Source organism: Panthera tigris, chromosome A3 (genome assembly GCF_018350195.1).
Source record: "Panthera tigris isolate Pti1 chromosome A3, P.tigris_Pti1_mat1.1, whole genome shotgun sequence".
In the NCBI taxonomy this organism is placed as follows: Eukaryota; Metazoa; Chordata; class Mammalia; order Carnivora; family Felidae; genus Panthera; species Panthera tigris.
In genome coordinates, this window is record NC_056662.1 from 114,455,545 (window position 1) to 114,481,598 (window position 26,054).

Sequence of the window (26,054 nt, forward strand, 5' to 3'; positions counted from 1 at the left end):
AAAAACTCCAGAGCATGTTCTTGTTTTAGGTAATAATGCATTGGCCCTGTGAAGAGGAAGAGAAATGGGGAGAAAATTGTATTGAGCTCTGCACTGCCAGGGCAGATGAATGTGACGGCGGTCTCTCTCTCGTAACTCCCTCCCTTCCTTCCAAATGCATAGGACTCCGATCATCGCTGGAGGGCTCTTCGTGATGGACAAATCCTGGTTCGAATACCTGGGGAAATATGATACAGACATGGACATCTGGGGTGGAGAGAACTTCGGTGAGTCACTGTCTCTGCGTCCTGGGGCCGGGTGGCATCTCTGTGTCCTGGAACCACGTGTACCTGGGGTGAGGGCCTGGGAGGGGCCAGTAAGTCACTCCTTGGGAGCAAGGCCAGTGGGGGCACCGGAGGAGTGGTTGCCGGGAGGGTGGAGGTAACAAGGCATTTCTCTGTGGGGCCACACGAACGCTGAGCACCAGGAAAGCCTTCCCGGGGAAGACCGTTAGGGGCAAGTTGAAATGCAAAAGCCAGGAAGACTAAGGAGGAATACCAAGCCGGAGGCTTGAGCTGGGAGCTCTGAACTGGGGGTCTTGGAAGGGGCCCGGGGATGGAGAGGGCTGACAGTGACCCCGTGACTTGGGTAACATCTGTTGGCTGCTCTGTGCACACAGCACTCAGCACCAGGGTAATGAAGAGGGTCTGGGGTCGTCGCCACAGAAGCCCAGGAGCATCTGGCCCTTGTCTTTTAGTGAGAGAGAAAGGGGTGTGGGTGGAAGGGGTGCAAAACTGTGCAAGCGTGTCTGGCTGCAGTGGTGTGGGCCTGCATTCTGCAGCTACGGGAGAAAGAGCAGTCCGGGACCTGCTCGTGTAGCTCGTAGCACTGAGTGAGCCCGGAGCTGCCTCACGTAGTAGAAGTGCGACACCAAGGTGCTCCTTGCGGTTATTGTGAAACTCCACAGAGTCGGGTCTGTAAAACTCCCAGAGCCATCTGCACACAATGCCAGCAGGTGTTGTGTTGGTTTCCAAGATCCAGGAAGTGACCAGAATATGGGCTGGGATTCGATTTTGTTCTGTTCCCAGCTGTCTCTAGTGCTTATGGTAGTGGCCACCTTGAAGGTGGCTTTGGTAACTACTTGTTGAGGAAGACACTGGAGAAAGAAAGGAAGAGGCCAGAGTGTCACCGGGGAGCGTTGGGCACAGGCTCACGGAGCAGTGACGTGGCCTGAGAATGACCCATGGGGCTCGTCTGGGCATTTAGCAGTAATCTCATGCATTGTCCTCTGCCAGTGTTTTTTCCTGTCCCTGCCTCCAGAGTGTTTTATGGCTTTCTTCCTCAGTCACTAAGAGTTATTTTCCAGGAATTTATGGCTGCTGGCCTGACCCACAGCATCTGTTCTCCCAAACTGGGCAGTGTAGAGAAACCCATCAAAAGTATACATCTCTTGCCATCAGGGGCCAGATTGGAAGCTCAACAAAAGAGCAGAAAACCCCAATCCCACGAACCAAACTGCCTCCCCTTCCTGGCACCTGTCCCCTGGAACAGCCTGGGGAAATAAATCGGATATGGGTTTGAGATCAGCTGTGCCTGCACGGGCCCAGAAGAGCTCAGAACCTGGTAGACCCTTGTCGATCCCAATGGGGATGAGATTTCTGTCTTTCTGGGCAGCCCAGAGCCCAGGACATCGTGCTGCTCAAGGTGTCTCTCATGATCCTCTCATGTGCTCTGGCCTTTCCTGCTACAATCAAACGAATCCTTTCTATAGCACTTTTGACAGACATCCTATCTCTGCTCAGGTGCTGTTTATGACAACACATTCACTGCTTCACAGTTCGGCACATGCTCTTGTTGTGAATTTTTGTGTTAAACTGTTAGAAAATTCTCCTTGGTGGTAACCCATCTCCCTCTAGCCTCTGTCTGTTGGGACTTGTTCTGCCCCCTTGAACCCTACAAAGTGAGTGTGAGCCTTCCTCCACGTGGCAGTCGCTTTGGGATTCAGGCAGCACGTTATTTTTAATGATGGCACATTCCGGCCCAACCTTCCAGTACCTTCTGTTTATAGCAATGTTGACACACATCTGCCCACATTAAGTGGCAATCTCAGCTAGCTGCTTCCGGTCGTGGGACATTAACAAGTGCTGATTCCACTGGGGAAGTAGGGAGGAGCTTCTGCAGAGGTGTGGGAGAGGCATTTTCTGATCCAACACAAATTTTTTTTTTTTAATTTTACAATCCACAAAAAAGCACTACAGACAGCTATCCCAGGAAACACCGCTTTCTCCCATCCCAGCATCCCGTTATGTTATAGCCGGCTCTCAGCACTTTGAAAGCCATTTCTGGATTTTTTTTAATTTTTTTTTAAGCATTTTATATGCCAGAGGATGCAGGGCTTCTCCAACAGTGTGTATGTCACATGGGGCACCCCAACTCTGCATGCGAACATAGGTAGGCACCCGAGTGGGCACTTGGAAGAGCCCATCAGGATGGGGATGACGATCGGGGGTTTAGTGGGGTCAGGGAGCTCTCTAAGCTTCAGGGATGGTGCTGAGGGAAGGAATTCTGGCTCCAGGGTGTGGCAGGGGGGCCTCCCCGCAGCCCAGCTCACCAACTCCCGGGATCCACACCCGAAGCATCATCGTTCACATCCACCCCTCTCTCCAGCCCCAGGACTATTCTGTTCCCCTCAAAGCCAGCCTCCCACTGGGCCAGAGAGCACTGAAATGCAGGTCTCTCCCACTTCCCAGGCGTGGCGGCCACCGTGGGTGCTTCTTGTCCTAAGGACGAGGCCCACACCCCTCAGCTGAGTCCCTCCTGGTGTGTGCCCACCTCTCCAGCCATCAGTCCGGAGGCACAGCCCCAACATGCCCGGCCCTCTGCAACCACCTGGCCTCCCTCCTCCACCGAGTGTGGACTCCACTGCACAACACAGCTCCAGGGCGGCCTCACCCAGGACTAGCACACCTTCCCTGCCCGCTCTCCCGCCCACCCCACTCACTCTGGGCCCCTCCGCACCCAGTTCTCCTCTCTACGAGGCCTGGGCCCTCTCTGTATTTGCGTTCATTCACCTGTGCCTGCCGCCTGCCTGCCGCTAAACCCGGGACGAGGCAAGAATATGCCTCCAACCTCTAGTCCTATAGGCCTAGAACACTGGAAAGTGCTGGCTACCCGTGTTCCAAACCAAGGGACTGGGAGCTGGCGAGTAGAGTCTTCTCCAGAGCCCCCAGCATGGAACGTGATGTTCATGTTCGCACACCTGGATTTGGGCCTTGGGAGGCCCTCAGCAGGGGGCCCAGCCAAACCCACACACCAGGTTTGTGTGGCCTTTGTTATGGCAGCAAAAGTGACGATTACCCTCCCCTGCCCCAGGGCAGCTTGCTGTAAGTAGATAAAGCTAATGCCCCTGCTACCCCTTCAAGACTCAGGGGTGGGGGGTGGACAGCACCTGCTAAAGGAGCATGTATCTGACCTGCTGGACTAGTTTCTCCCTGGAACCTTCTCTTTCTGCCTCTACCTCTTCATGCTGGATGGCTCAAGGTGATGGAGATGGCCTCATCTGAGAAGAGCATCCACGTCTGATGAAAAGTCCTCTCCCCACAGACAGGGAACTAAACTAAAGCAGGTCACAGCTCAGTTCCTTTTCTGGGCCGTTGGGCCGAAGCTCCATGCCCCGATGAAGTCCCCCAGGACCATCCTTTCCCACTGCCCCTGGACTTCCCCACGTCTACCCTGGGCCCAGCAGAGACGACACACATGGCTTGTTTTCATAGGGATTATGGAAAGATAAGTGTGCCACCTTGGCATTTGCAGGCTTATGGCTCTGGGTGACCATGGTGGGCCTGTGGCTAGTGCCTGTTCAGAAGCTAGGGGCCTGGATGCAGCGAGATGGCCCTAGATGGTATGAGGTGTGGTTTTGTAGACCAGAAAATGATCTCTACTCAAGTCTATGCATTCATTAAAAACTAATAACAGAGTTTCCAGGCCCAGAAGGTCCTGAGAACTTAAAGATCATTAAAAGGAGCCGGGTCTCTATGGCCACATTTGTATGCGTGGACTTGTGGAGAACAGTAGCCAGGTAAGTGCCCACCACAGCTCACTCCACTCCCCTGGTCCTGAGTAGGTTCCCCTTGGCCAAAGGCAGAACGGGTCCTCCTGCTGTGTGTACAATGCGTGTCTGTATACGATATGTGCAGCTCCATGTAAAACAGGATCATTGAAGTCGGCGGAGCCTGTGTCTAAAGTGCCCTCCACCTGTGTTTAGAAACCCGACTATGAAATGAAATTGGAGCCTTGATGGGTCTGGCTGAGCAGTGGTGTTTGGATGGCTGTGGTTTGTTGTCTGGGGAGAAAGCGTCCCCTTTCCCATCCAGCCAGTCATGGGCTTGTCAGGCAGAGGTGGGTCTGGGGGAGGGCAGGGGTGCCATGGGGACCTGGTAAGACCTGGTAAGTGGGTTGATGAGACAGAAGAAAAGAGGTGAGAATGGAGGGTGGGGGGGGCAGCTTTCCGTCAAGCATGAGTCTGATGCCTAAAGAAAATAAGATACCAGCGCCGTCCCCTCCCCACCACCCCCCCATGAGGGTGGAATAATGACACGTCTCCCTCCCTGGAATTCAGAGTATATTAGGGCCTGCATGACATTCATCACCGTGGAGATGGTGCCGACGCTGACTCAGCGAGAACCCCCTACAGATTCCCTACAGCATCTCTTTGCTCGGCCTCCCCACTTAAGAAAGTGATGACTCTGCAGGAGCAGGAGCCACAGACGTGGAAAGTAGAGGGTCTAGGCGGTGCCTGGAGGGCCCGCTGCCCCACGCCTCTGTCCACAGCACTTCTGACGCACGAGCCCCCGCTGCATGGGGCCTCTGGGTTCTGAGACTTTCCCAGGTGTCAGCACGTATCTGTGTGGACGGTTATCCTGATGTCAGTGGTGTAGACAAGGATAGGGCGACTCCATGTCCTGGGTGCTAAATATCCCATACAATACACCTGTGAAACATCACACCAATCTGCACCCCCCAGGCTGCCCGACTCTGGGGGCAGTACCGCAGTGCAGGTCAGGCCCCGTGTCTCCCTTCACCCCAGTTGTAACACTCAAGATTCCAGAGCAGAGAAGCTGTTAGCGCATCCTGGGCCTCAGGCACTACGGGCAGCATCAGCCGGACCAAAGGGGCGCAAAGACGGGCATTTGTCACGATTGGATGAGTGAGTGGAGGAAATGCAGTGCGGTGGCTGGTCATAGGTGAGCCTCTCCTGTTGGCCGATAAAAGCCTTGAAGCCAGTGTCTTTGCACCCACCACACCTGTGTTGGCCGACGGCTGCTGCTGAGTGCTGAGGGCAGGTGGAGGCAGGGTGAGAGCGGAGTTCAGGAGTGGGGAGATGTGCTTCAGTCCCCAGGAACCCGCTGGCAGATGTCAGGTCAGAACCGCTTCTGCATCATAAAATAAGGACATCCGTGACCAGGAGCAGGGTTGTTAGGATAACTAATAAGCTACCACCTGAGGGAGGACAGAACAAAGCACAGCCCAGGGGTAAATGAAGAGGTCATTTTCCTCCCATGGCTCACGTTTGCAGAATTGAGATGCGTGGTGATTTTAGGCTAAAGCAGCAGCCACAGGAAAAGGAGGAGGAGGAGGAGGGATGGTTTAACAGGTGGAGGAGAGGAGACAGGCTGTGGCAGGCTGTGGAAGGCGAGGACCGGGTAGGAGATGAAACGCATCTGCTGGTGTCCAGCACTCCCTGGCAGAGGGTCAGACAGCCTTGGAAGTTGGCACAGGAGCCAGGAGCAAGCTAGGGCTGGCGGGATGGAGGGGAGTCCTCAGCATCACGTGAACCATGGGGCCAGCTGAGGAAGCAGTGTCAGGAAGACACCGAAGAGACAGAGCCTCAGGGTGGAAGAATGCCAGAAGACCAGAAAGAAGGTGGAGAAGAACCAGGGTCCGATGACTGCTTTCCGAGGTGGGGGGCCTGTGCATGCCGATGGGGGGACAAAGATGGAGAGAGAAACAAGATCCTGGGCACGGGAAGCACGGAGGCAGAAACAGGTTGCAGGGGTCCGGGGCGGGGGGGGGGGGCGAGGGATGGAACTAAGGCAAAGTTTGGAGTGATTCGCTTTGCAAATGAGGAGGGACATATGTCTTATTTGAATACATGGAAAGGAAGAGACCACAGCCAAAACGTATGCGTATTTTTGGAGGAGGGCTGGCACAAAATTTGTAGGTTATATCTAGTAAACCAGATCTCCGTCTCTAGTTTTGCAAGATGAGAGGGTTTTCCTTTTTGGGAACTGGAGCAGACCGTATTTTGAGATGCTGGAGAGGAAACGAGGGGAGCACAGTAGACTTTTGGAGCATACTGTTAAGACGTCCTGAGGCCAGAGTCACACGTGTGCTAACAGTTCCAGGGCCCGGCCCCTGCAGCCCCTCGGTGCGCTCACTGCAGGGTGGGGAGGTGGGTGTTGGCAGTCAGCTGAGCTCACTCATTGCTCGTGTCCCCCCATCCCACAAACACCAGGCTGGGGCACGTGATCCCACTGTGCTCCAGCCAAACGTCAGATTGCTGCGTATCGAGGACCTTGATGGAAAGTCAAAACCCCAAAGTGTTAGTTCCACAAATTTTAAGTGGCTGCTGTGGCAGAAGAAGGAAGCTGGAAGCAGGTAGGGAGGGCAGTGCTAATGGGGTCCATGTTTCAGAGACTGGCTTCAGGGGCGTCTGATCACAGCCATGGCTGATCTTCCTGTCGTACTAAAGACGTTTTGCTATATTCTCAAAACCTCTGTTTCATTTGATGTGGATGGCAATCCTGTGGAGTACTTCTGTGATCTTGGTTTGGCATGTGAAGAAACCCAGCCTCAGCGAGGTGAATGAAGCGGGTTCCCCCAGGGATACGGCTGGGGGACTGTCGTGGACTCGGGGCTGCCAACCCCAAAGCCGAGCTCTTCTCATCTTCCTCCCTCATTCCATGTTCTTGCCACCATTTGGAAGTAATCTTGAGAAGCCCTTTCTTCATCTGAGTGCGCGCATTGTCCCCACCCTGTCCCCGAGCTTCCTGGGAATGAGCTGTAGCGCACTGGGACCAGAACCTGGGCAAGCAGAAGGGCCGGTGTGGGGAAGGTGGTGGCAGTGGGCTTGGTATCTAGGGAGCCTTGCCTGCAATTCAAGGGCACAGGGGCAGGAGGCAGTAGGGACAGGTAAAGGGTGGCTGAGGACAGGTGAGTGACCGAGCAGGTGAGGATCACAATGGAGAAATCGTGTCCAGGCACCTGCTTGGAAAGCCGGAATGGGAGGAGACAGAGAGCAGGAAGTGGAGGGGCAGCAGATAAGAAAGAGAGGACCCAGGGTGAAAGAACCCAGGGAGGTAGGGCCCAAGGTACTGGAGGCCAGTGTGGGGCACGTATGTGATGGGAAGGCACTAGAATACTCACATCCTCATTCCCCGCTCCTGGACCGCAGTCTGCTTCCACGTGCCCCGCCCCCAAGAGCAGCCACCCATGGGCCTGGTCATGAATACGATTCAGCCTGCCCTCCTCCCACTTGAGCTTGACTGCAGAAGCATGAAGCAGGCGGCAATTCCCAGATGGGAAATTGGCACTTCCCACCAGTGGCCTGGCCAGTGGGGTGCACGGAGGAGCCTACCCTGGGTGTAGGCAATAAGGAGGTGCACTATCCGTAGAGAAGGTAAAAGCAATCACAAAACTGCCTGACGGCCGTTAGCAATTCTAAACACTAGCGGTGATGAGATACTCCCCTCCCCCACCTTGGTGTTCCCCTGCTTCCTTCCGGGGTGGGAGCACCAGGCTAGGACACAGCCCCAGGGGAGAAATGCACACCCCGGCCTCATCCCAGCCGCCTCTGCAGACTCTGCTCTACCCGCAGCTTCAGAGCCGGCAGCCAACCAGCAAGAAATGGGTATGTGTGCAAAATCCCCGCCCTAGGGAGCAACCCCAGCAAGTGTAGAGGCTTCCAGCATTCTCTACAGCTGCTCTCAGCTACTGGCCAGACTTCCTCCTCCCGGGCTACGATTCAGGCACCCTTACAGAATGATAGAATTGCAGTCGGGCCATTGGGAGGTGACCGACACCTCGTCCAGGGGTTTCCTGGGAATCCTGCCCCTGTATTTTGCTAGCCTGTGAGAGTGTGAAACTCACTACTTCCATTACAGCCGTTCCTTGGGCCTTGACTGTCGGGAAATTCTCCTATATTCTTGACTGGAGATTCTTTCTTCTTGGTCCTGATTCCAGCCCTCTGTGGTCCTCCATGAGGGGAGGGAACAGGGGCTAATTAAACGTGTGCCTCTCCAAGCCAGCCACTATTTCCATATTCACTCCGGCCATCCTCCTGGCTATGAGTTATTGTCGTCCCCATTTGCAGATGGGGAAACTGAGGTTGCCCAGCCAGCAGAGCACACAGTCTGACTACGAAGCCAGCTCCTCACCCCCAAGCCCTAGGCTAGATGCAGCGGGCCCTGACCACGTCCTTGGTCCTTAGGGCTGTGATCCTGGGTCCCCTCCCCTCCTGAGGACACAGCGCAGTGATGAGGGGGCACGGCTGTCTTACAGAAATCTCCTTCAGAGTGTGGATGTGTGGGGGCAGCCTCGAGATCGTCCCCTGCAGCCGGGTGGGCCACGTCTTCCGGAAGAAGCACCCGTATGTTTTCCCAGATGGAAATGCCAACACATATATAAAGTAAGTGCACATCCCAGGGGCTTCAAGGGGGCAACAGAAAGCCGAGGGCTTTCCCAGTGATGGGTTGTGGCTGTACCATGTTCTCTGGTAAGTTTCCCGAGTGTTCTGGATGCTCTGGAGCCACACATCATTCTCCCTGGGATTCTGCCTAAGCAGGGAAGGTCGGGCTTGCCCACCCAGCTTGAGGACTAGGCCTGGGGCTGTTCCCCACCGCTGACTGCCCAGGGCTCAACAAGGCCCACATGTCCCTGGGCAGCACCATCCTGCAGGGCTCCAGGTATTTGGGGGCATTTGGGCTGGGGGAAGAGGATGCCATTTTGCCTCTGAGTTCTGGAAGATCCACTGTTCCCACTTTCAGGCTGGGTCACCAGGGGAAAGGTCCTTGGAAGGATTTGAGACTGGGGACGCACAAGTGGCTACAGCTCACGTGCCTGCCCCAGGGCCCTGCCGGCACCCAGACGGGGTCCAGGCTGGGGAAGCCCTGCGACCCTGGGCTTCTTGCAGAGGGTGTTTGCACCTCCTGCAGCGGGAAGGGGTAGGGCAGGATGAAGATCCCAGGGCCTCAGTGACCCGGTGCTGCACTTACCTATTCCTGCTCTGTCCCTTCGTACACGCTTCTCCTGTGATTCCTTCTAGAAATAATTCCTGTGTACCCCTCTCCCCGTGTTTATCTTTCCTCCGTCTTCCCGCTTTTTCCCTTATTCTCATGTCTTGTCATCTGACAGCCTCACTTCTCCATTTATTCTCCTTTTTCCTTTTCTTTTTTGTCATTTAGTCCATTTGGGAGAGGGGAAGCTAAGTGCCTCTTGGTGCTTTTCTTCATCTGGGGCATCGTTTTCCTCATCGGTGTTTTTCCTTCCTCAGTTTTAACATGTATGAGCAGGTACATACAGGTCATGTCCTGACATGATGGTCTCAGGGCCGTCATGGGGTTGAGCAGGGGAAGAGTTAACACCTTTTGCAGGAACTTGGTGGACAGGGGTGGGACGGTGAGAAACCCAGCAGGCACCAAAGGGAGAGCTGCCTTGGGCCCTCCGGTTTTCAGGAGGAAAAGGTGAGTGGGGGACACCTGGTGTAGGAAAGCCAGGGGGCTATGATGTGGAAGGGGGCCAGCCTAGGAATGAGGGGGCAGCCCTAGGCTCCAGAACAGGCACTGTCTTTGAGTCTGAGCCCTGGCCAGTGGGTCAGTCAGTGGTGAGAGAAAAGTGGCACAGGTGTTTCCTAAGTGGCATGCAGTTGGCTGATGACCGGCCCAGGGGAACGCGCCAGCAAAGCGCTGGTAACTTGAGTGCACCAAGAATGGACTGCGGGTGTGTGACTCATTCTGGGTCCACCAACTTGGAAGAGTGTAACAGACCCCTATATGGAATGCCTCTGCTGCAGACAGAACCAGAAGTCTGCAGGAGCATCCCCATGTAGTGAGACCCCAAGTTCACTTCCGTGGGCCTTGGCGGGAGTTGCTTCTCTGCTGCACCTGGCATCTGACTGTTTTCTGATGACCTCGGTCTTGCTCTGTGGGCTCTTCCTTGTACCTCTGCCTCCCTGTCTGCTGAATGGTGACATTCTCCGTGTCAGTTTCTCTCACTTTTTCTGTGCCCTGTGAGGTCAGACTCAGAGCAAACTCTTGGAAAAGACTAGTGTGCTGGCCAAATGTCTGACAGACGGCTTGATTCCTTGATTCTTTATGCCTGCGCCACACTGAGCACACGGGCTCCAGGAAGCCATGTGCGATTGGCTTTCCTGCCGAAAGCTGGGACCCTACCACTTTCCCTGCAGAAAGGGGGAGCTCCTTGACCAGGGGTCCTGAGGGTAGCTGGAGGTCCTGCCTCTCTGCTCTTGGTCACTGGCATGTGTGGGTTCTCCTGGTTCTTTTCTCTTTATTCATTCATTCATTCATTCATTTATTTTTGAGCCACATAAGTTCTATTTCTGGCATAATTTTTCTGGTGTGTACCTTTTGGGGAGGAGTTTGTCCTTCCTACTAATGTCCTGGGTCTTGGGGGAAAGGCCCCTTTGGAGAGCAGGTAGGACTTGGCTGGGCTCAGTGCCCAGGGAAGAATGCTATTCCTGGGTCTTGGGGCCCCCAGCTGGGTAATGTTGTTTACATGTGCATTTTAACCGATATGTGACCCCCACCCCACCTCCCCAGGAACACCAAGAGGACAGCTGAAGTGTGGATGGATGAATACAAGCAGTACTATTATGCTGCCCGGCCATTCGCCCTGGAGAGGCCCTTTGGAAAGTAAGTGTCCTTTCAGGCTGATTCGTGCAGAGGATTGAGACGATCCCCAGCTCCTGACAGCCTGTCCACTTAGCTGGTCACCCGGCCTTTGAGCCACTCCAGGACCCGGGCTGTGGCTGCTCTCCTTTGTGTCCCTTCTTGCTCCTGCCCTGTCCTGGGTGTGCAGGGCTCTTATGGAATGACTGACAACTTGGACCACCGCCCCAGTGAGTGAGCTGTGTTTCACACAATGGGGCGATATTTATAGCTTTTTACAGAGAAGTAGGATGAGGGACACAACGGCCTTAGTCCCTAGAGGTCAGAGCTCCTCCTCCGAATTCTGAGTCACCCACACACAAACTGCCCTTCTTCTCAGAGGAGCAGTATCAGACAGGTGTCCCCTAGCACCCTGCTCTAGCTTCCTGGGAGTGGACAAGGACAGGAAAGGAATTCTGTGCCAGATGCCCTAAAGGCTATCCTGTTAGCGCTCCCCAAACTCTGAGTAATGGATTTAATTGCCTCTATTTTACGGGACAGGACACCGAGGCTTCTGCAGATTAAGCGACTTGCCCTAATCAAATCACCTGGGGGATGAGGCTCAAACCACACCTGTCTGATCCCAAAACTATAGGGTGCAATTCTCCAGCCCAGAGCTGATAGAAGAAAAATGGGATGTTTATGTTTGTTTATATTTGTCATTTGACTGTTTTGAGGAGCAGCCAGTGTTTTGTTTTGTTTTGTTTTGTTTTGTTTTGTTTTGTTTTGTTTTGTTTTGTCACACTGCTGTCCCTCAGTCAGACTAAGGCTGGTGAGCGGGTGGGTTTTGCTGCCTGCACCCCTCAGGAGGATTACATCGGACCCAGCCAGAATGGCTCGCGTCTCTGAGGTTATAAACCCATGCTGTCCCTCCAGGGCAATTGCGCAGGACCTCACAGGGCATTTGTCCTGAGTCCTCAAACTTCCGGTCCACTGTCTGTGGCCATGCACCTCCCCCTTCCTTACCTCCTGCCCTCCCTAGCTTGGGTTTACTCTCTTACTTAAAGAGAAGGTTTAAAAGATATTGTCCTCAGATCTTTTACCCTGTTGTGCATCTATCAGCACCCCAGGCAAAGTTTTCTCAACCCTGGATGAATCCGACTTTTTGCCTTTCCCTCCCCTGCGCACAGGCTGCTGAAGGTTCTGGAAAGTGTCAGCCGGTGCTGCTAACACACCGTGGCCACCAGACTCAGGGAGGCCCTTGGCAGACCCATCAGTCCTGCCGCCTTTCCTGGGTACCATTCTCCCCAATCTCCATTTAAACCTCTCCTGTCTCCCCAGCCCCTGAGTTCACCCGTCACTCACAACAGATGACACCTTCTGTTTTATAGATGAAATAGATGGCCTCAACTTCCCAAGACAAATGACCTGTGAACTTTGCTGTATCTGCCCCATTCTCCTCTAGTTCATCTCGAAAGACAGGTGTGCCTCCTGCCGTGTTAGCCAGCCCTCCACCTGTACTCGGGATCCACCTTTCATCTGCATTCATTCATAAGTCAACATTTATCCAGCTCCCTCCACCTGGATTCATTCTCTCCTGCCTCCTGGCTCAGGACTTCTCAAACTTTAATGTGCACACACGTCTCCTGGAGATCTTGTTAAAATGTGGTTGCTGATTCAGTAGGGTTGCATATCTAATAAGCTCCCGCCTGGGTGGTGCCATGTTGCCGGTCTGAGGACCTCTCCTCAAAGAGCCAAGTTCTAGGGCAATGCTTCCTAACCTAGCTTGCATGTTGCAGTCACCTGGGGAGCTTCAAAAATGACTGCTGCCACTCCCAGAGAGTTGACCTACTCTGAGGTATGGCCTGGGCTGTAGAATTTTTAAGAGGCAGCCACCCCACCCCCACCTCCACGACTCTAATGTGCAGACAGCGTGGGAACCACTGTTCTGGGGGACTTTGTCCTCTGCGGGTCTCCACTCTTCCTCAGCCCTGATCTTTCCTCCCTACTGCATGGTTCCCATCTGCATTTAAACTGAGACAGTGTCGTAAAGCTTAAAACTTAAACCATTTAAAAAGGAAGAGAAGGAGGCGGGGAAAAACCTACAAAAACTTCCCTTCAATCCAGCATCACTCATGCCCTTACAGCCCTGTCTGCTCCTTCAGGGCCACGCGTCATGAGCTCCTGCCTGCGAGTGCTGTGGGCAGCTATTCCCTGCTCCTCTCCTGAGTGTGATCTGAGCCCCACCCCCACCTCCTGTTCCTGAGAGCCCCCACCTGGCTCACCCTGACCCCCTTGGGCCCGATACATCCTCTGTGTTAACCCATCGGTCTTCTCCCTCCCAGCCCCTCCAGCATATCTCCGGCCACGGTTTCTGCACCTGCAGTCTCGTGCTCTGCCCCCACTCCCCCTTCTTGGTCCCATCTGCAGCCTCAGTTTCCTCTTTTCCACCTTGTATGTGGTCTTCCACAAGGGTCTGTCCTCTCTGTCTTCGTACTGCGCCTTCTCCAAGTACAAACTGGACATCTCCACCTGGATGCCTCCCAGGCTCCTCTAACTCAAATCCTGAAGAGAACTCGTCTACTTCACTCTTAAGCTTGTTCCTCATCCCGCATCCCCCATCTGCACGAACACTCCTCCTTGTGTCCTGCTGCCCAAGTCAGAAATCTGGGTGTCAGCCTTGACCCTTCCCTCCCGGTCTCTTCCCATGTCCTGCAATCACCAAGTCCCGGTGATCCTGTGCCCTTCACACACTGAGCGCCTGGGTCTTTGCTTGAACACTCAACATTCAGCTTTAAAAAAAAAAAAAGTGACATCATTCCTCTGCTCACCCTGCTTTGGGTCTGGTGAGGAGATGTGCTTAGTGCTAAGTATGCGTACTGGCTGTGAAAGCACCTGGTCTAGTCAGGGCCGGAAGGAGGGGAGGCTGGCCCAGTCAGGGTCGGTCCTCTATGGTCACCCAGGAAGAACAAAGTGTCCATGGAACCCAGGAGAGTGATGGCAGTGCAGCTGGGGAGAAATGGAGGGGCTTGGACCTGTCCCTTCTCTCCGTTCCACTCCCCACTTTCCTACCTGAGAGCGTGAGTAGCTCCTGGGCTTCTGTGGCCGCCTCCCCCTGCCCACTCTGTCTCCAGTTTGGCCCCGTCAGACCAGTTCGCCACCAGTAAGATGCCCTGAAAGTGCAGACGTCGCTGTGTCATGCTCTGCTAAGAGCCCATCAGTTGCCTCCCGTTGCCTCAAAGTCTAGACTCCTCCCCAGTGGCCCCCAGACCCTTTACCATTCGTTTCATCATCTCTTATCCCATTTACTTCCAATCTGCCACCCCCACGTGCATACATTCGTGCGCACGCTGCCCCTGCCACCAGACCAATCTCCCTTTGGTATTCCCCTGCCTCTACCTGGGGTCCCTGCCTCACCCACTTTCTGGTTTGTCTCAGTAGTGTCCACTTTTCTTTCCAGATACCAGTTTCACCATTACCGCCTGGGTGAGCGCGGACCCAACAAGCAAGGGTGCGCCTCTGAGGGGCTCCCACAGTCCCCACATGCCCACCCCACGTCCCCACAGGGTTGTGGTTGCTTGTTTCATTACCTTTGTCAATTGCTCAAAAGCTCGCCATCCATCATTTCCCACATGGGTACAACACCTGGCACACAGTAGGCGCTCAATAAATGTCTGATGCATAAAGTCATGACCAGGCACCAGAACCAGCCAAAGAAGATGATTCTTTGAGGGAGAGGTGGTCAGGAATGATATTTTGACTACAGAATCCAAAGAGGGATTTGTGGATAAGTAGACTCAGAGGCCTAGCAGTAAATTAGCAACAACACCCTGAATGTCCTTGTAGCCTTGTTTTTAATGAAAAGTAAAAAACACCCCCAGATCCCATTTCCAAGTAAAAGCACAAACCCTCCGTGCGTGTCATTACCACGCCATTGTGAGATATTGCTAAGTGTTTCCATAGCTGTGTCTGGAGCTCTCGAAATCTGTCTCGGGTAATTTCTCCAGCACCCTCCGGAGAGAGGTGGGTGCAGCGTGGGCAACAGCTTGTGTTTTGTGCCTCGGCCTCGGTACCTGTCTGTGACACAGCTGTGTTTTGTCTTTGTGTCTACCCCTGCCCCCATCACCCCCAGCGTCGAGAGCAGATTGGAGCTGAGGAAGAATCTGCACTGCCAGAGCTTCAAGTGGTACCTGGAGAATGTCTATCCAGAGCTCAGGTATCCGCCCTACCTCTTGCTGGCTGCAGGGCAAGGCCCTCAGCTGACTTGGTCCAGAGAAGGGACATCCCGTGGCCAACTGGATCAGGACTTTGAAGTGCGTGGAGCTCTGAGAAGACCAGTCAGCTCCCCTTCCTTCCTGAAACCAGGAGAGGAATTAAGTTAATCAGTAGCATGAGGGATTGAGGTTAGCTAGCAGGAGTCTCTCGCAACTGCTGGCATTTGAGCCCCACTTGATCGGAGGGCGTGGGCTCGCTGATGCTGTCCCATGTCAGGCTCCTTACCCTTGTGGCTCCTGGGTCTCTCCTTGCTGGATTGTTCCTAGTGGCAGCCCCCACCCCAGCACAGGTCATGGTAATACCACCCAGGATGAAACGCCCCTGTCATCCTCAAAACCCTGCCTTGACCTCTCCAGTTGCTAGTGTTACTAAGCCAAAGAGCGGCTGGTTGTCCTCATTCCTGTGACTTTCCTCCAGAGTCCCCAACGATTCCTCCATCCAGAAGGGCACTATCCGACAGAGGCAGAAGTGCCTAGAGTCTCAAAGGCAGAGAAACACTGAGATCTACAACCTCAGGCTAAGCCCCTGTGTCAAGATCAAAGGCGAGGATGCAAAATCCCAGGTGAGCAACAGGCTGGGGATATGAGAACATGTACAGGGACTTAGCCTCCGTCACCTGCTTTTCTGTGACACCAGGGGTCCATTTATACCGAGAGCTTAGCAACAGAGGAGAAGAAGTATGATTCCTCCTCATTCTGGGACTGAATTCACTCCACTAGTTTTCCAAATGTGTAGAGTTTCTCTGAAAGACCTCTTACTGGGCAATGTCGCGCCTATAGGAAATTGCCATTAAATTAGCAGGATTTAATGAGTACGTACGTCACTGGTGTCCTACCTGCTGGCAGTAAATGTGGGCTGGGTCAGGTGGATACAGTAAAGCACATCCAGCTTTAGCCACATAGCTTCCTCCTGGCTCCCACAGAGCTGCAGGATCCAGATTCTTTCTCCCTCTTTCCTTTGCCGGCTCCTGTCCTCCGCTTTCATATGCTAATGGGAGTATTCACCCAGGTTCTCAGGTCACTGTCCTTTGCTCTGTAAATGGTTTCTTAGAGATTCTATGCAAGCTTCCAGCTCTGACATCCCGTTTCATTGATTCACAAATTCTAGTTTTCATCCCTCTGGGCATTGCACTCATTTATTCACCCAGCAAACTGCTCTTCTGTGCTGTGAAGACAAGGTGAGGAGTGACTAGGTTGCTGGTCTCTATGGCCACACACCCCCCCCCCCCAAGGGATCTAATGCAGGAAGCGGCAAGTAAGCAGCCCTTCTGTTGTAAACCCTGTCCTGGATGGAGCTCAGTCACCAAGGGTGGTATCTGCCATATGCATAAGGATCAGGGACGTCTTCCCAGAGGACTTGAAAATGCACTGCATCCTGAGAGAGGAGTAGGAATAGGCCGTGTCAGGACAGGGAGAAGGGGCAGCCCAGGAAGCATGTGTGAAGGCCTGGGCTGTGGCTGGATGACACAGTGTCCGTGATTCCAGTCAACAGCTGGCTACGAGCGGCTGCCGGGCACCACGGCCACACCCCCATCCCACACCTTCTCTGTGTGACTACCCTCTTCCAGGCTCCAGTCCTGTCCATCTGTCCTGGCTCCTCTTTTCCCCGCGTCCCCATTCCCGCAGATCCTTTCCCATCTCCCCTCGAATAGCTAGCTCTTCTTCTTGGTCCTGCATTCACTCCTTCAGCCTTCCTCAGCCTCAGCACCGTTGACGTTTGGGGCTGGATGGTTCTTTCCAGTGGGGGCTGTCCTGTGCTCTGCAGCCTGCCTAGCAGCAGCCTCTGCCCACCAGATGTCCCGCACACCAGTTGTGACAATCGAACTTTCTTCAAGCTACACCAGACCCCCCTGGGGCATAAAACCACCTGGGTTGGGAACCATTGTGTTTGGTTTCGGCTACAGTCTCCGGTCTCTGCCCCTCATCCCCCAGCAGACATGTCACCATCACACCTCTGTTCCCCATCTCAATACAGTCTTCAGTGTCTCCCCACACCGTCTGCCACAAAAGTCTATGCCTATGTTTGAGGCATCTCACCACCGGCCTCCAGCTTGCAATGACTTTTCCAAGACCCGTTTCTCTGCTCCAGCAGGACATGGGAGGGGCTGCCTGAGTTAGACAGGAAAGGGGAAAGGAAGCAGGGGTATTGGTTTTGCCTTAGGTATGGCAGCCTGGCTGGGAATGACACCATTTGCTTAAGTGGCTGTTTTGTAAACTGTTGAAAATAGGTGAGGCACCTGCCTCTCTTCTGACTCTGTGTGCAGGCCTCGTCCGCGGGGTTCCCAACAGCCTGAATGTTGTCATCCGCCTTTTCCAGGGACAGGAGTTGGCTTGATCTGTCTTCAGCAAAGCAGTGGCTTTTCATGTCTTCGGCTCCATAAGGACATGGGAGGAGGGGAGCCATAGGATCTCTGCGGTCTCGGGGAGGGGTTCCCCACTAGCCCAGCCCCAGTGAAAGATTTCACTGGAGGGTAATAGTACCTATTCCAGCTGACCTTCCATTGGCACAAGAAGGGGAGGAAAAGCAGTGATCTGTGGGAAACTAAGAGCGATCATAGTAACAGGCTTGGAGTGAGCCAAGAACTCTTTCTAGAAGAGAGTGCCAAGCTATCACTCCTCCCCACTTTGGAGAGAACAGTTTGTGTAGCAGCAGTGTGAATTCAGGAAAATGGAAGAAGACTCTAAGATAGACATTCAGTCTGCTTCCACGGACAACACTGAGTGCCCACAGTGTGCCAGGCGTCAGGCTGCATGCTGGATGCAGAGTGGGGCCAGGTTGCATCAGACACAGCCCCCTTTGAGAGGGGGCCCACGGCCAACAGCAGGACTGGGCTGCACGTCCAAGTGTTGTGAAGGTGTAAACCCACTTTGGACTGATAGAAATCTGCATAACTAATTCAGCTAGAATAATCCCCAGTTTTGTGTGTATGCGTGCACACATGTGGAGCTACACGCTTGCAGGACTGACTTGGGTTACCTTTCTCTTCCTTTCAGTATGTTTCCGTCCTTCCTACGTAGGAGAGATAGTCCTGCCTTTCTGCCCACCAGCCCTTTCTGCTAATGTGCTATGACATCCCGAGCTTGTCTCCTCTGACCCTGCTTCGCCTCTTCTCCCCTCCTACATTTTATTTCTCTTCTTTTGCTGCCTCTTGGCCTGTCCAGAGGGGGGTCCCATGTGCCCCGCAGGCCCTTTCTCATGACTCAATTCAGCCCTTTCTGCAGCTGCCGCCTTCTCTGCCTGTGAGAAGCCGTAGCAAGGAAGGGATACAAGAGTCCTGTTAAGGAGGTATCACTATTATCCTAATTTTGCAGATGAAACCAGGGCCTGGAGAGATTATCCAAAGTCATAGGCTAGGAAGTAGTGATGGCGGGATTTGGAAAATCTAGCCACCATGCCATAGCTCTGCTATTGCTGCTGCTGTCGGAGTCATAGATGGTTCTGGAACCCTTTTATTCAAGTTCATTTGTGCGAGATGTCTGTCCCTGAGATCCCTCACAAATATAGAAAATTGTAGATCAGCTCCACTCTGACAGCACAGAGCTGGTCACTTCCCACTGGAAACAAGGGTCACACCCCATGTCGGGGACTGGGTGGGGGTGGGGGGGCGGACCAGACAGTCGGCACCTCCCCGACATTGATGGGAACTGGCGAAGTGCATGAATGGAGGCCCATGTTCCCCGGACTCCATGCCAGGGCAGGGGGATGGGGTACACTTAGCACAGGCTACCAGCCTGTGCCTATTCCCCTTTTCTGCCCGCCCCAGCTCTGTCTCCCGCTATGAACTCCCTGCTGGCAAATCCACATTTGGTCACTCCCCTCTAAATGGTTCCCTTTGGGCCTGGCTGTGTGTAGTCCGGCTTCAGTCTACCCTTGGGAGGAGAGACCTGGGGTAAGATCTCTACAGGTCCTGAAACCAAGCTCAGGCCATGGGGTAGATGATTCCAGGGTCCAGACTCCTGGAGTAAAAGAACAGCAGAGGGTGGTAACAAGAGCTTGGAGTTCTGCTTCCAGCTGGCCACACGCTCTCCAGGGGTGGGTTCCCAGGCACATGGGTGTCCCCGTTGTTGAAAGGAAACAACCAGACCATGGTTGTCCTCTGCCTCTGACACTGGCTCATGTCCCTGCCCCACCCCCAGCCCATCTGTCCACCCTGCCTCACCTCTCTTTCTTGACCGGCTCGTCAACCTTGGGAACAAAATGTTTAATCTGAGAGTATATTGAAGATGTCAGCAAGCTGATGCCTTGGGTAAAGTACACAAGAAATACATCATCAGTCTGCAGACGTGCGAAGCCCAAGAACCCTCCAGGTTAACGAGTTTCCCCCTTAATTTTATTGGATTCTCTAGAAAAATATTTGTCTGAAAGATAGAAGGAAGACAGATGCACCAATCTCGTTTACTATCCCAATTTTTCAAAAGGGAAGCAAACCTAAAAACTCTTCAGTGTGTCCGTCTCCCTGTGTTCCTGGCAATTTGGGCTACTGGCTTATGAAGGACATGGTAGACAGCTGGACACCCGGGTGGGTGAGAGAAGGTGAAACTCTTGCCCCCGCACCTGCACTCCCCTTGGTACCCAAAGTGAATCTGCCCACGGCATGGTGGCCAGTATGTCGTCTTCCCTGTCTGATCCCACCATTCCTCCCCACGCTTTGGGAACACACCCTTGGGATCAGCCCCATCATGGCTGCCTTTCCGGCATCTCTCCTGGGAGGCGAAGCAAGGCACTTTTCTAAAGGAAGCTCTCTGAGCCCATCTCTTTTCCTGTTGGCTTCCTCCGTTACCGTAGTCCACAGATGAAGTGCTTGCTCTGTGGTCAGCCCCGTTCTGAACACATACACATGGAAACCCATCTGTTCCCTACAGTGACCCTCCATGGCAGGGACCCACATTATCTTCATTCCCCGTAGAGGGGACAGAGCTGCAGAGTTCAGTATGTCGCCCACGTTCGCAGGAGTAATAAGCAAGGAGCCAGCAGTCACTCTCGGGCCCAACAGCATGACCCAACAACAGATGCACTGGCTGTGGGTTTTTAGTCACGTGTATATAAACTCTGTTCTTACAACTCAGGACGAAGGGACAGGATGGACTGGGAATAAAGAAAACACTCTAACAGTGAGTCTGGTGAAGGTCCTAATCGAAGGCAGAGACTGTAACTCTGAGCCTCCCAGGTCACCAGGGAGAGGCTGAGGTCTGTGTCTGTGCAGCTGAAGAAGGTGTCCCCAACACGGCCGGTCAGTGCATTTGGGTGATCCTTCAGGGACCTAGGTGCATCGAGAGGTTGGCTGAACTGAAGTGTCACTTGAGCCCATGCATTCATTCCAGACACCTTGTCTGAAGAAGGCTTCAGGGTGTGTATGTGAAGCCTTCAGAGTGGCCTACTCAAGGCCAGTTGGTGGTTCTGGATGCCCTTGGCTCAGATCCACTCTCACCAAAGAGGCCCCACATTTAAAGTCGACCCTGCGATCTGCACCTGGCATTGCCCAGAGTAACCACTGACCTCTGTCCCCCTCCATAAAACCGTTCCTGCATCCCAGGGCCACTGTGAGCATCAATAGACTATGAATGTGAAGCACCTAGAGCCAGAGTCCTTATAAATGAGCTATTTGCCCATCTAACCACAACAGAACCAGCAATGCTGCTTGGCACGTGGGGTCTCTTCTCCGTTGTTTACTGTTCCCCACGCTGAAGAGTTTTTGAACGGGGAGCTCACCACCATCAGTAACTGACGCGGGCTTCTGCGTTGATGACGACACAGCCCCTGCCTTCTCTCCACGTGTGAATGTTTCTCTCCTCACCCAACCATCGCTCCTCCCACGTGCCACAAAAGTACTGTTCACGGAGACCGCGTCAGGGCCAGGCGCCGGCTGCGTGTTCCATGGGCATCATCTGGGTTGCTCATCACACGACCCCGTGAACCGTGTCCTGTTATCCCCCCATTTCACAGATGGGGTAAACGAGGCTTAGAGAGGTTGACCAGTACTCTCAGGTCATACACGAGTAATGCCGGGCCTGCTGTCCCCAGGGACCAAGCCCTTCAGACAAGGCTGGGGTGTCTCAACTTCACTGTTTGCATTAGTACCGGATAATTCTTTGTTGTGGGGACCGTCATGTGCGCTGTAGGTTTTGCCAGCATCCCTGGCCCCACCTGCTAGGTTTCAGTGACACCCTCCAATTAGTCCTAGTGCTCAAAAAATGCCTCCAGACACTGCTGCATGTCCCCTGGGCAGACAGATAGGGGTGAGATCACTCTAGTCGAGAGCTGCTGCCCCAGGCTGGTTCCTTCTTGCCTCCTGGAGGTGGCCCTGAGCCATTCCAAGTTCAGCCCTGGGCCTGGACCCCGACCCATCTCATGCCTGCCTCTTTTGGACCTTGGCTCCTCCAGACATGTCTTCTTCTTCTTTTTAAATGTCTATTTATTTTGAGAAAGAGAGCACGAGTCGGAGACAGGGGCAAAGGGAGGGAGAGAGAGAATCCTAAACAGGCTGTATGCTCAGCACAGAACCTGATGCGGGACTCGATCTCACAACCGTGAGGTCATGACCAGGGCCGAAATCAAGAGTCAGATGCTTAACTGGACTGAGCCTCCCAGGCGCCCCCAGACATGTCCTCTTAAGAGCCCCTTTCCTCTGCTGTTCCATCCAACACAAGACATGAAACCCGGGCTGGGTGTTGCAGCCTGTGTGGTCCCAGCCCTGACAGCTGCGGCCGGATGGGCATCACCCAGAGAGAAGTCTGCTGCTCCCACCTGCCAGGCTGCTCGCTTCTCCTCATGCAGAGGCTGACTTCCAGAGGCTCTCTAAGCGCAGAGTCCTTAAGGTCCAACCTCGACCCATCATCAGTTCCCCTCTTCCAGGGCAGGAGCAAAGGGGCTGGAGGGCCAGGAGTGGACCCCCCTCTCCTCAGTCCCTCAGTGGCCTATCCTTAAGGAGGCGAGGCTGCCCACACCACCTCTGAGTTACCTTCTGTAGGTGTGGCCATGTCTGTGTGCACCGGGGTGCAGGGACAGGGGGTAGTGTCTATGACTGGGCCAGACCCCCAAATGGAGCTGTCAGGAGACGGCTCAGTGCACACCGATCTAGGCCAGGCCAGCCTGAGCAACCACGGCTACCTTCCTGAATCCATTTCTGACTCCGAGGTTCATTTAATAAACCCATTCATCACCGGCCATTCTGGAAGGCTGACAGGTTGCAGAACGGGAATCGGAAAACCTCTCCTCGCTTCCTGCCCCACCTGCTCCCGTGTTCTGCTTCCCTCCCTCCTCCCTCGCAGATGTGGCTCCTCCGAGAAATCATGAGGCTGAATTATTTCAGTGCCAGTAAACACCAGCTAATGGAAAGTCCACTCAGTGTAAAGGCTTCCATACCCTGTCTGTGCATGTGCGTTCTCCCCTTGGGGGTCTTGAGTGATCTCTTCTGAGCCCAGCCCTGGCCCCTGTGGGGGTCACCATATGCCTTCCTTCCTGAAAGGCATTAGTGGATGGGGTGTCTCTGATGTGAAAAAAAACACCACCCCCCTCCCACCCTCAAGCCTTCCCTAGCACTTCCAGGTTTAGAAGCCCCTGGGATACTAAAAAAGAAGAAATGCCAAGATAAGCTTTCAGAAATTGTGGTATATGTCAAGTTTTTATGTTTAATTAGTTAATGCTCTTAACATACACACACACACACACACAAAGACAAAGTCAGTGTATTGTGGTAATCAAGATAATTACAGGATTTATTTTTAAAATGCTAATTCATGGTTTACAGCAAGCTGTGTGGGTGGGTAATGGGTCAGGGGGATGGACCTTATCTTCTTTCCACATCACTGACTGGACTGTGTGTTTAGCCTCATTTCCCGACAATGGCAGAAATCTAAAGCTGAGGCAGTTGTATGGTGGGCCTGGGCAGTAGTTCCCTGGCATTCCTGCCCTTGGGCTTGGGCCTGGGCCTGGGCTTCGGGCTTTTCTCTCCCCACCCTCCCCTCCTCGTACAGAATTCTCTGGACACACACCCATGATCTGCTTCCACTTTCTAGATCACACTGCAGATGTCTGGAGCCCCAGAATCCCCCACCGAAATGGCTGAAGCCTGAACTGAGGACCTGAATGGATCTCCTGGGGGTACCCTGTGTCCCTAGCACGCTACCTAGGTCCAAGGGGGTGACGAGCCGAGCACGCATATGCAGGTGCAGGAGTTCACAGCAGGGGACAGAGCCGGGGTGGGAAGAAAAGGGGAACAGGCACAGGCTGGTAGGCCGCACTGTGTGTACCCCACCCCCCTGCCCTGGCATGGAGTCCGGGGAACGTGGGCCTCCATTCATGCACTTCCCCAGTTCCCATCAATGTCAGGGAGGCACCTACTGTCTGGTCCGATCCCCCCTCCCCAGTCCCCAACATGGGGTGTGACCCTTGTTTCCAGTGGGAAGTGACCAGCTCTGTGCTGTCAGAGTGGAACTGATCTACAGTTTTCTATATTTGTGAGGGATCTCAGGGACAGACACTGCCTGTGATTAAACTTGAATAGAAGGGCGCTGGAAGGAGCCATGACTGTGGCAGCAACAGCAACAATAAACAAGCTGGAGATGGTCCGGGACCGCTGACCAGTTTGTGACTTTGGATAACCTCTGTGAGCCTTTCGTTGTCTGTAAAATGAGGATAATAATAATAATACTTATCTAGTAGGATTCCTATGAAGACTAAATTAATCTGTGGAAAGCCCCCCGGAACAGTGTCTCGCACACAGTAAGTGTTCAGCAAATGCTAGTCATCGGTAACAATGTCATCATGGTTATTGTTTCACCTCTGTGCATACAGACGTCTTTCCCTTTCAGTTTACCCTGGAGGGAAGCACATGGCGTGTGTAGTATGGTGATGTTCAAGGCCGGTGGAGAATTTATTGATGTGTTCCAAGGAGTACATTCCGTAACATTTATTATTTAAAAAATTAAATATATATATAGGTCTAGAAATAGATGGAAGAGTATAAAGGATCCCCTGGACCCTTGCCCAGGCTCCAAGAAGTCTCAATTCACAGCCAGTCTATTTTCATCCGTATTTCCATACACTCCCCTGGTCTAGATCTTCTCCCAACACCAGCAATTTGAAAAGGGACGCAGGAGGGACGCCTGGGTGGCTCGGTCGGTTAAGCATCCGACTTGGGCTCAGGCCACGATCTCACAGTTGGTGGGTTCAAGCCCCACACCTGGCTGTGTGCTGACAGCTCAGAGCCTGGTGCCTGCTTCGGATTCTGTGTCTGCCCCTCCACTGCTCACACTCTGTCTCTCTCTCTCACACAAAAATAAGTAAACATTAAAAAAAATTTTTTTTTAATGAAAAGGGAATCCACACATAGAACCCAACCATACAGGACGGTGGCTCCCACTGAACCAGTGGCCCCATCAAGGTATCAGGGACAAGGAAGGTTCCAGATCAGGAGAGGCAGTGGTCTGCATCCAAGTGTCTGATGGGGCAGCAGAAGGACCCAAGGTTGGGAGCGAAGAGGAGAACACAGGAAAGACGCTGAGGATGTCACTAGCTAGCAGAAGTCAGGAGAGGCGCCAAGGCTGGGGAGTGGCTGCCATCAGCTGGGGGAGGTGCGGAACAAGGAACAGATGAGCACCGGGTCAGCTTATGGGGCATATGGACCTAGAACAGGAGGCCAGCCAGCTAAAGGACCCTTTCTCCATTCTCGGGCCAAGGAGAAGTGGCTGCTGAGTGGCCTGGTCCAGAGGCTGAGGGCCAACTGCAGGGGTGCAGCGGGGAAGGAGTTCAGTCCTTGATGGGTTCTCTCAGCAGCTCCCCTCAAAGCATCCAACTCACCGGTCACCCTTGCTCCATGATGAGGGCAAAGGGCAGCTGGTCCCCCACTTGGCAGCCTGGGTAGGACCTTGTGGAGTTTCACGTTTGCATCCCCCTGACCTAAGAAACAGGAGTGGCTTGGGCTTCTTCAGCACTTAGCTGCTCTCTGATCTCTGGCATTGCATGGAATAAGTGAGGCATGTTCCTTGTAAGGACTCTCCCAGAATGCCCCTTTCCTCTCCCCACCCTCCTTGTCCTTTCGCCTTTTCAGCTCCCCTCCCTGTAGGAGCTCTGCTAAGCCATCTCCTCCTGGAGTGCTGGAGTTCACACCCCTGCTGTGACGATGTTCTGTCTCCTGACTCCCTCTGCCCTTCTGCTCCCTCCCGTGGCACACTCCCTGTTCCCTTTGTCCTGCCGTGGGCCTCTTATTGGAACACTCAGGCTTTCAGGGCACCGATTTGGCCTCCCTGCCAGGTCTGCTCACGGTGTCAAGTATGGGGAACAGACCTGGATCTGACAGAGAAACTGTTGACCACATAGCTGGGCTGCGGTGCTGTTCAGGCTTCGCCTCCTCAAGCCCAGAGTTGTTTTGCGCCCCTCAGAGGTGGCCTGCGTGCCCAGGCCAGTCCCCTTCACAGGTGTGGGGATGGAGAGTTGAGTGGGGCTGTGACCTGCGAGCCTCTGGCTGTTGAGTCCCATTGTTCAAGGTGACTTTGTTGACCATCGTTCCTGCTGGGTCCCCCAGTGCTTTATACCACCAGGCTTCGCTAATTATCACACATAGTCCTGGGAGTGCCCCACCAGGCTTCCGAGGATCCTGATGTGAACCTTCTGGCCTCTTCTCCTCCAGATATGGGCCTTCACATACACCCAGCAGATCCTCCAGGAGGAGCTGTGCCTGTCCGTCGTCACCATCTTCCCTGGAGCCCCGGTGGTTCTTGTCCTCTGCAAGAATGGAGATGACAGACAGGTAAGTGCTCAGTGGGTACACAGGGTCATGGCCACCTGCAGCTTCCAGACTGCCTGAGTAAGGTCGGAGGCTCGTGTGCAAGACAAGAGAGAAACTGTAGAAGAGGAGGGGTTGATCAGAAAGAGACCCTCCTGGTTAGGAGAGGTGGTCGGCTTGCCCCTGAATGCCTG

The 26,054-nt window shown here is 53.8% G+C and overlaps 1 protein-coding gene across 3 annotated transcripts in view; it reads left to right on the plus strand.

Annotated features, from left to right (window-relative positions):
- GALNT14 (polypeptide N-acetylgalactosaminyltransferase 14) overlaps positions 1-26,054 on the plus strand; it is a 208,272-nt gene that overhangs the window by 180,643 nt on the left and 1,575 nt on the right. For 2 of the 3 annotated variants that reach the window (XM_042982220.1, XM_042982221.1), the window contains exons 9-14: positions 163-266; positions 8,539-8,665; positions 10,815-10,907; positions 14,995-15,078; positions 15,555-15,699; positions 25,765-25,884. In XM_042982220.1, the coding sequence (XP_042838154.1) occupies positions 163-266; positions 8,539-8,665; positions 10,815-10,907; positions 14,995-15,078; positions 15,555-15,699; positions 25,765-25,884 (673 nt within the window). The remainder of the gene's footprint in view (positions 1-162; positions 267-8,538; positions 8,666-10,814; positions 10,908-14,994; positions 15,079-15,554; positions 15,700-25,764; positions 25,885-26,054) is intronic. The other variant, XM_042982222.1, reaches the window with a different exon arrangement.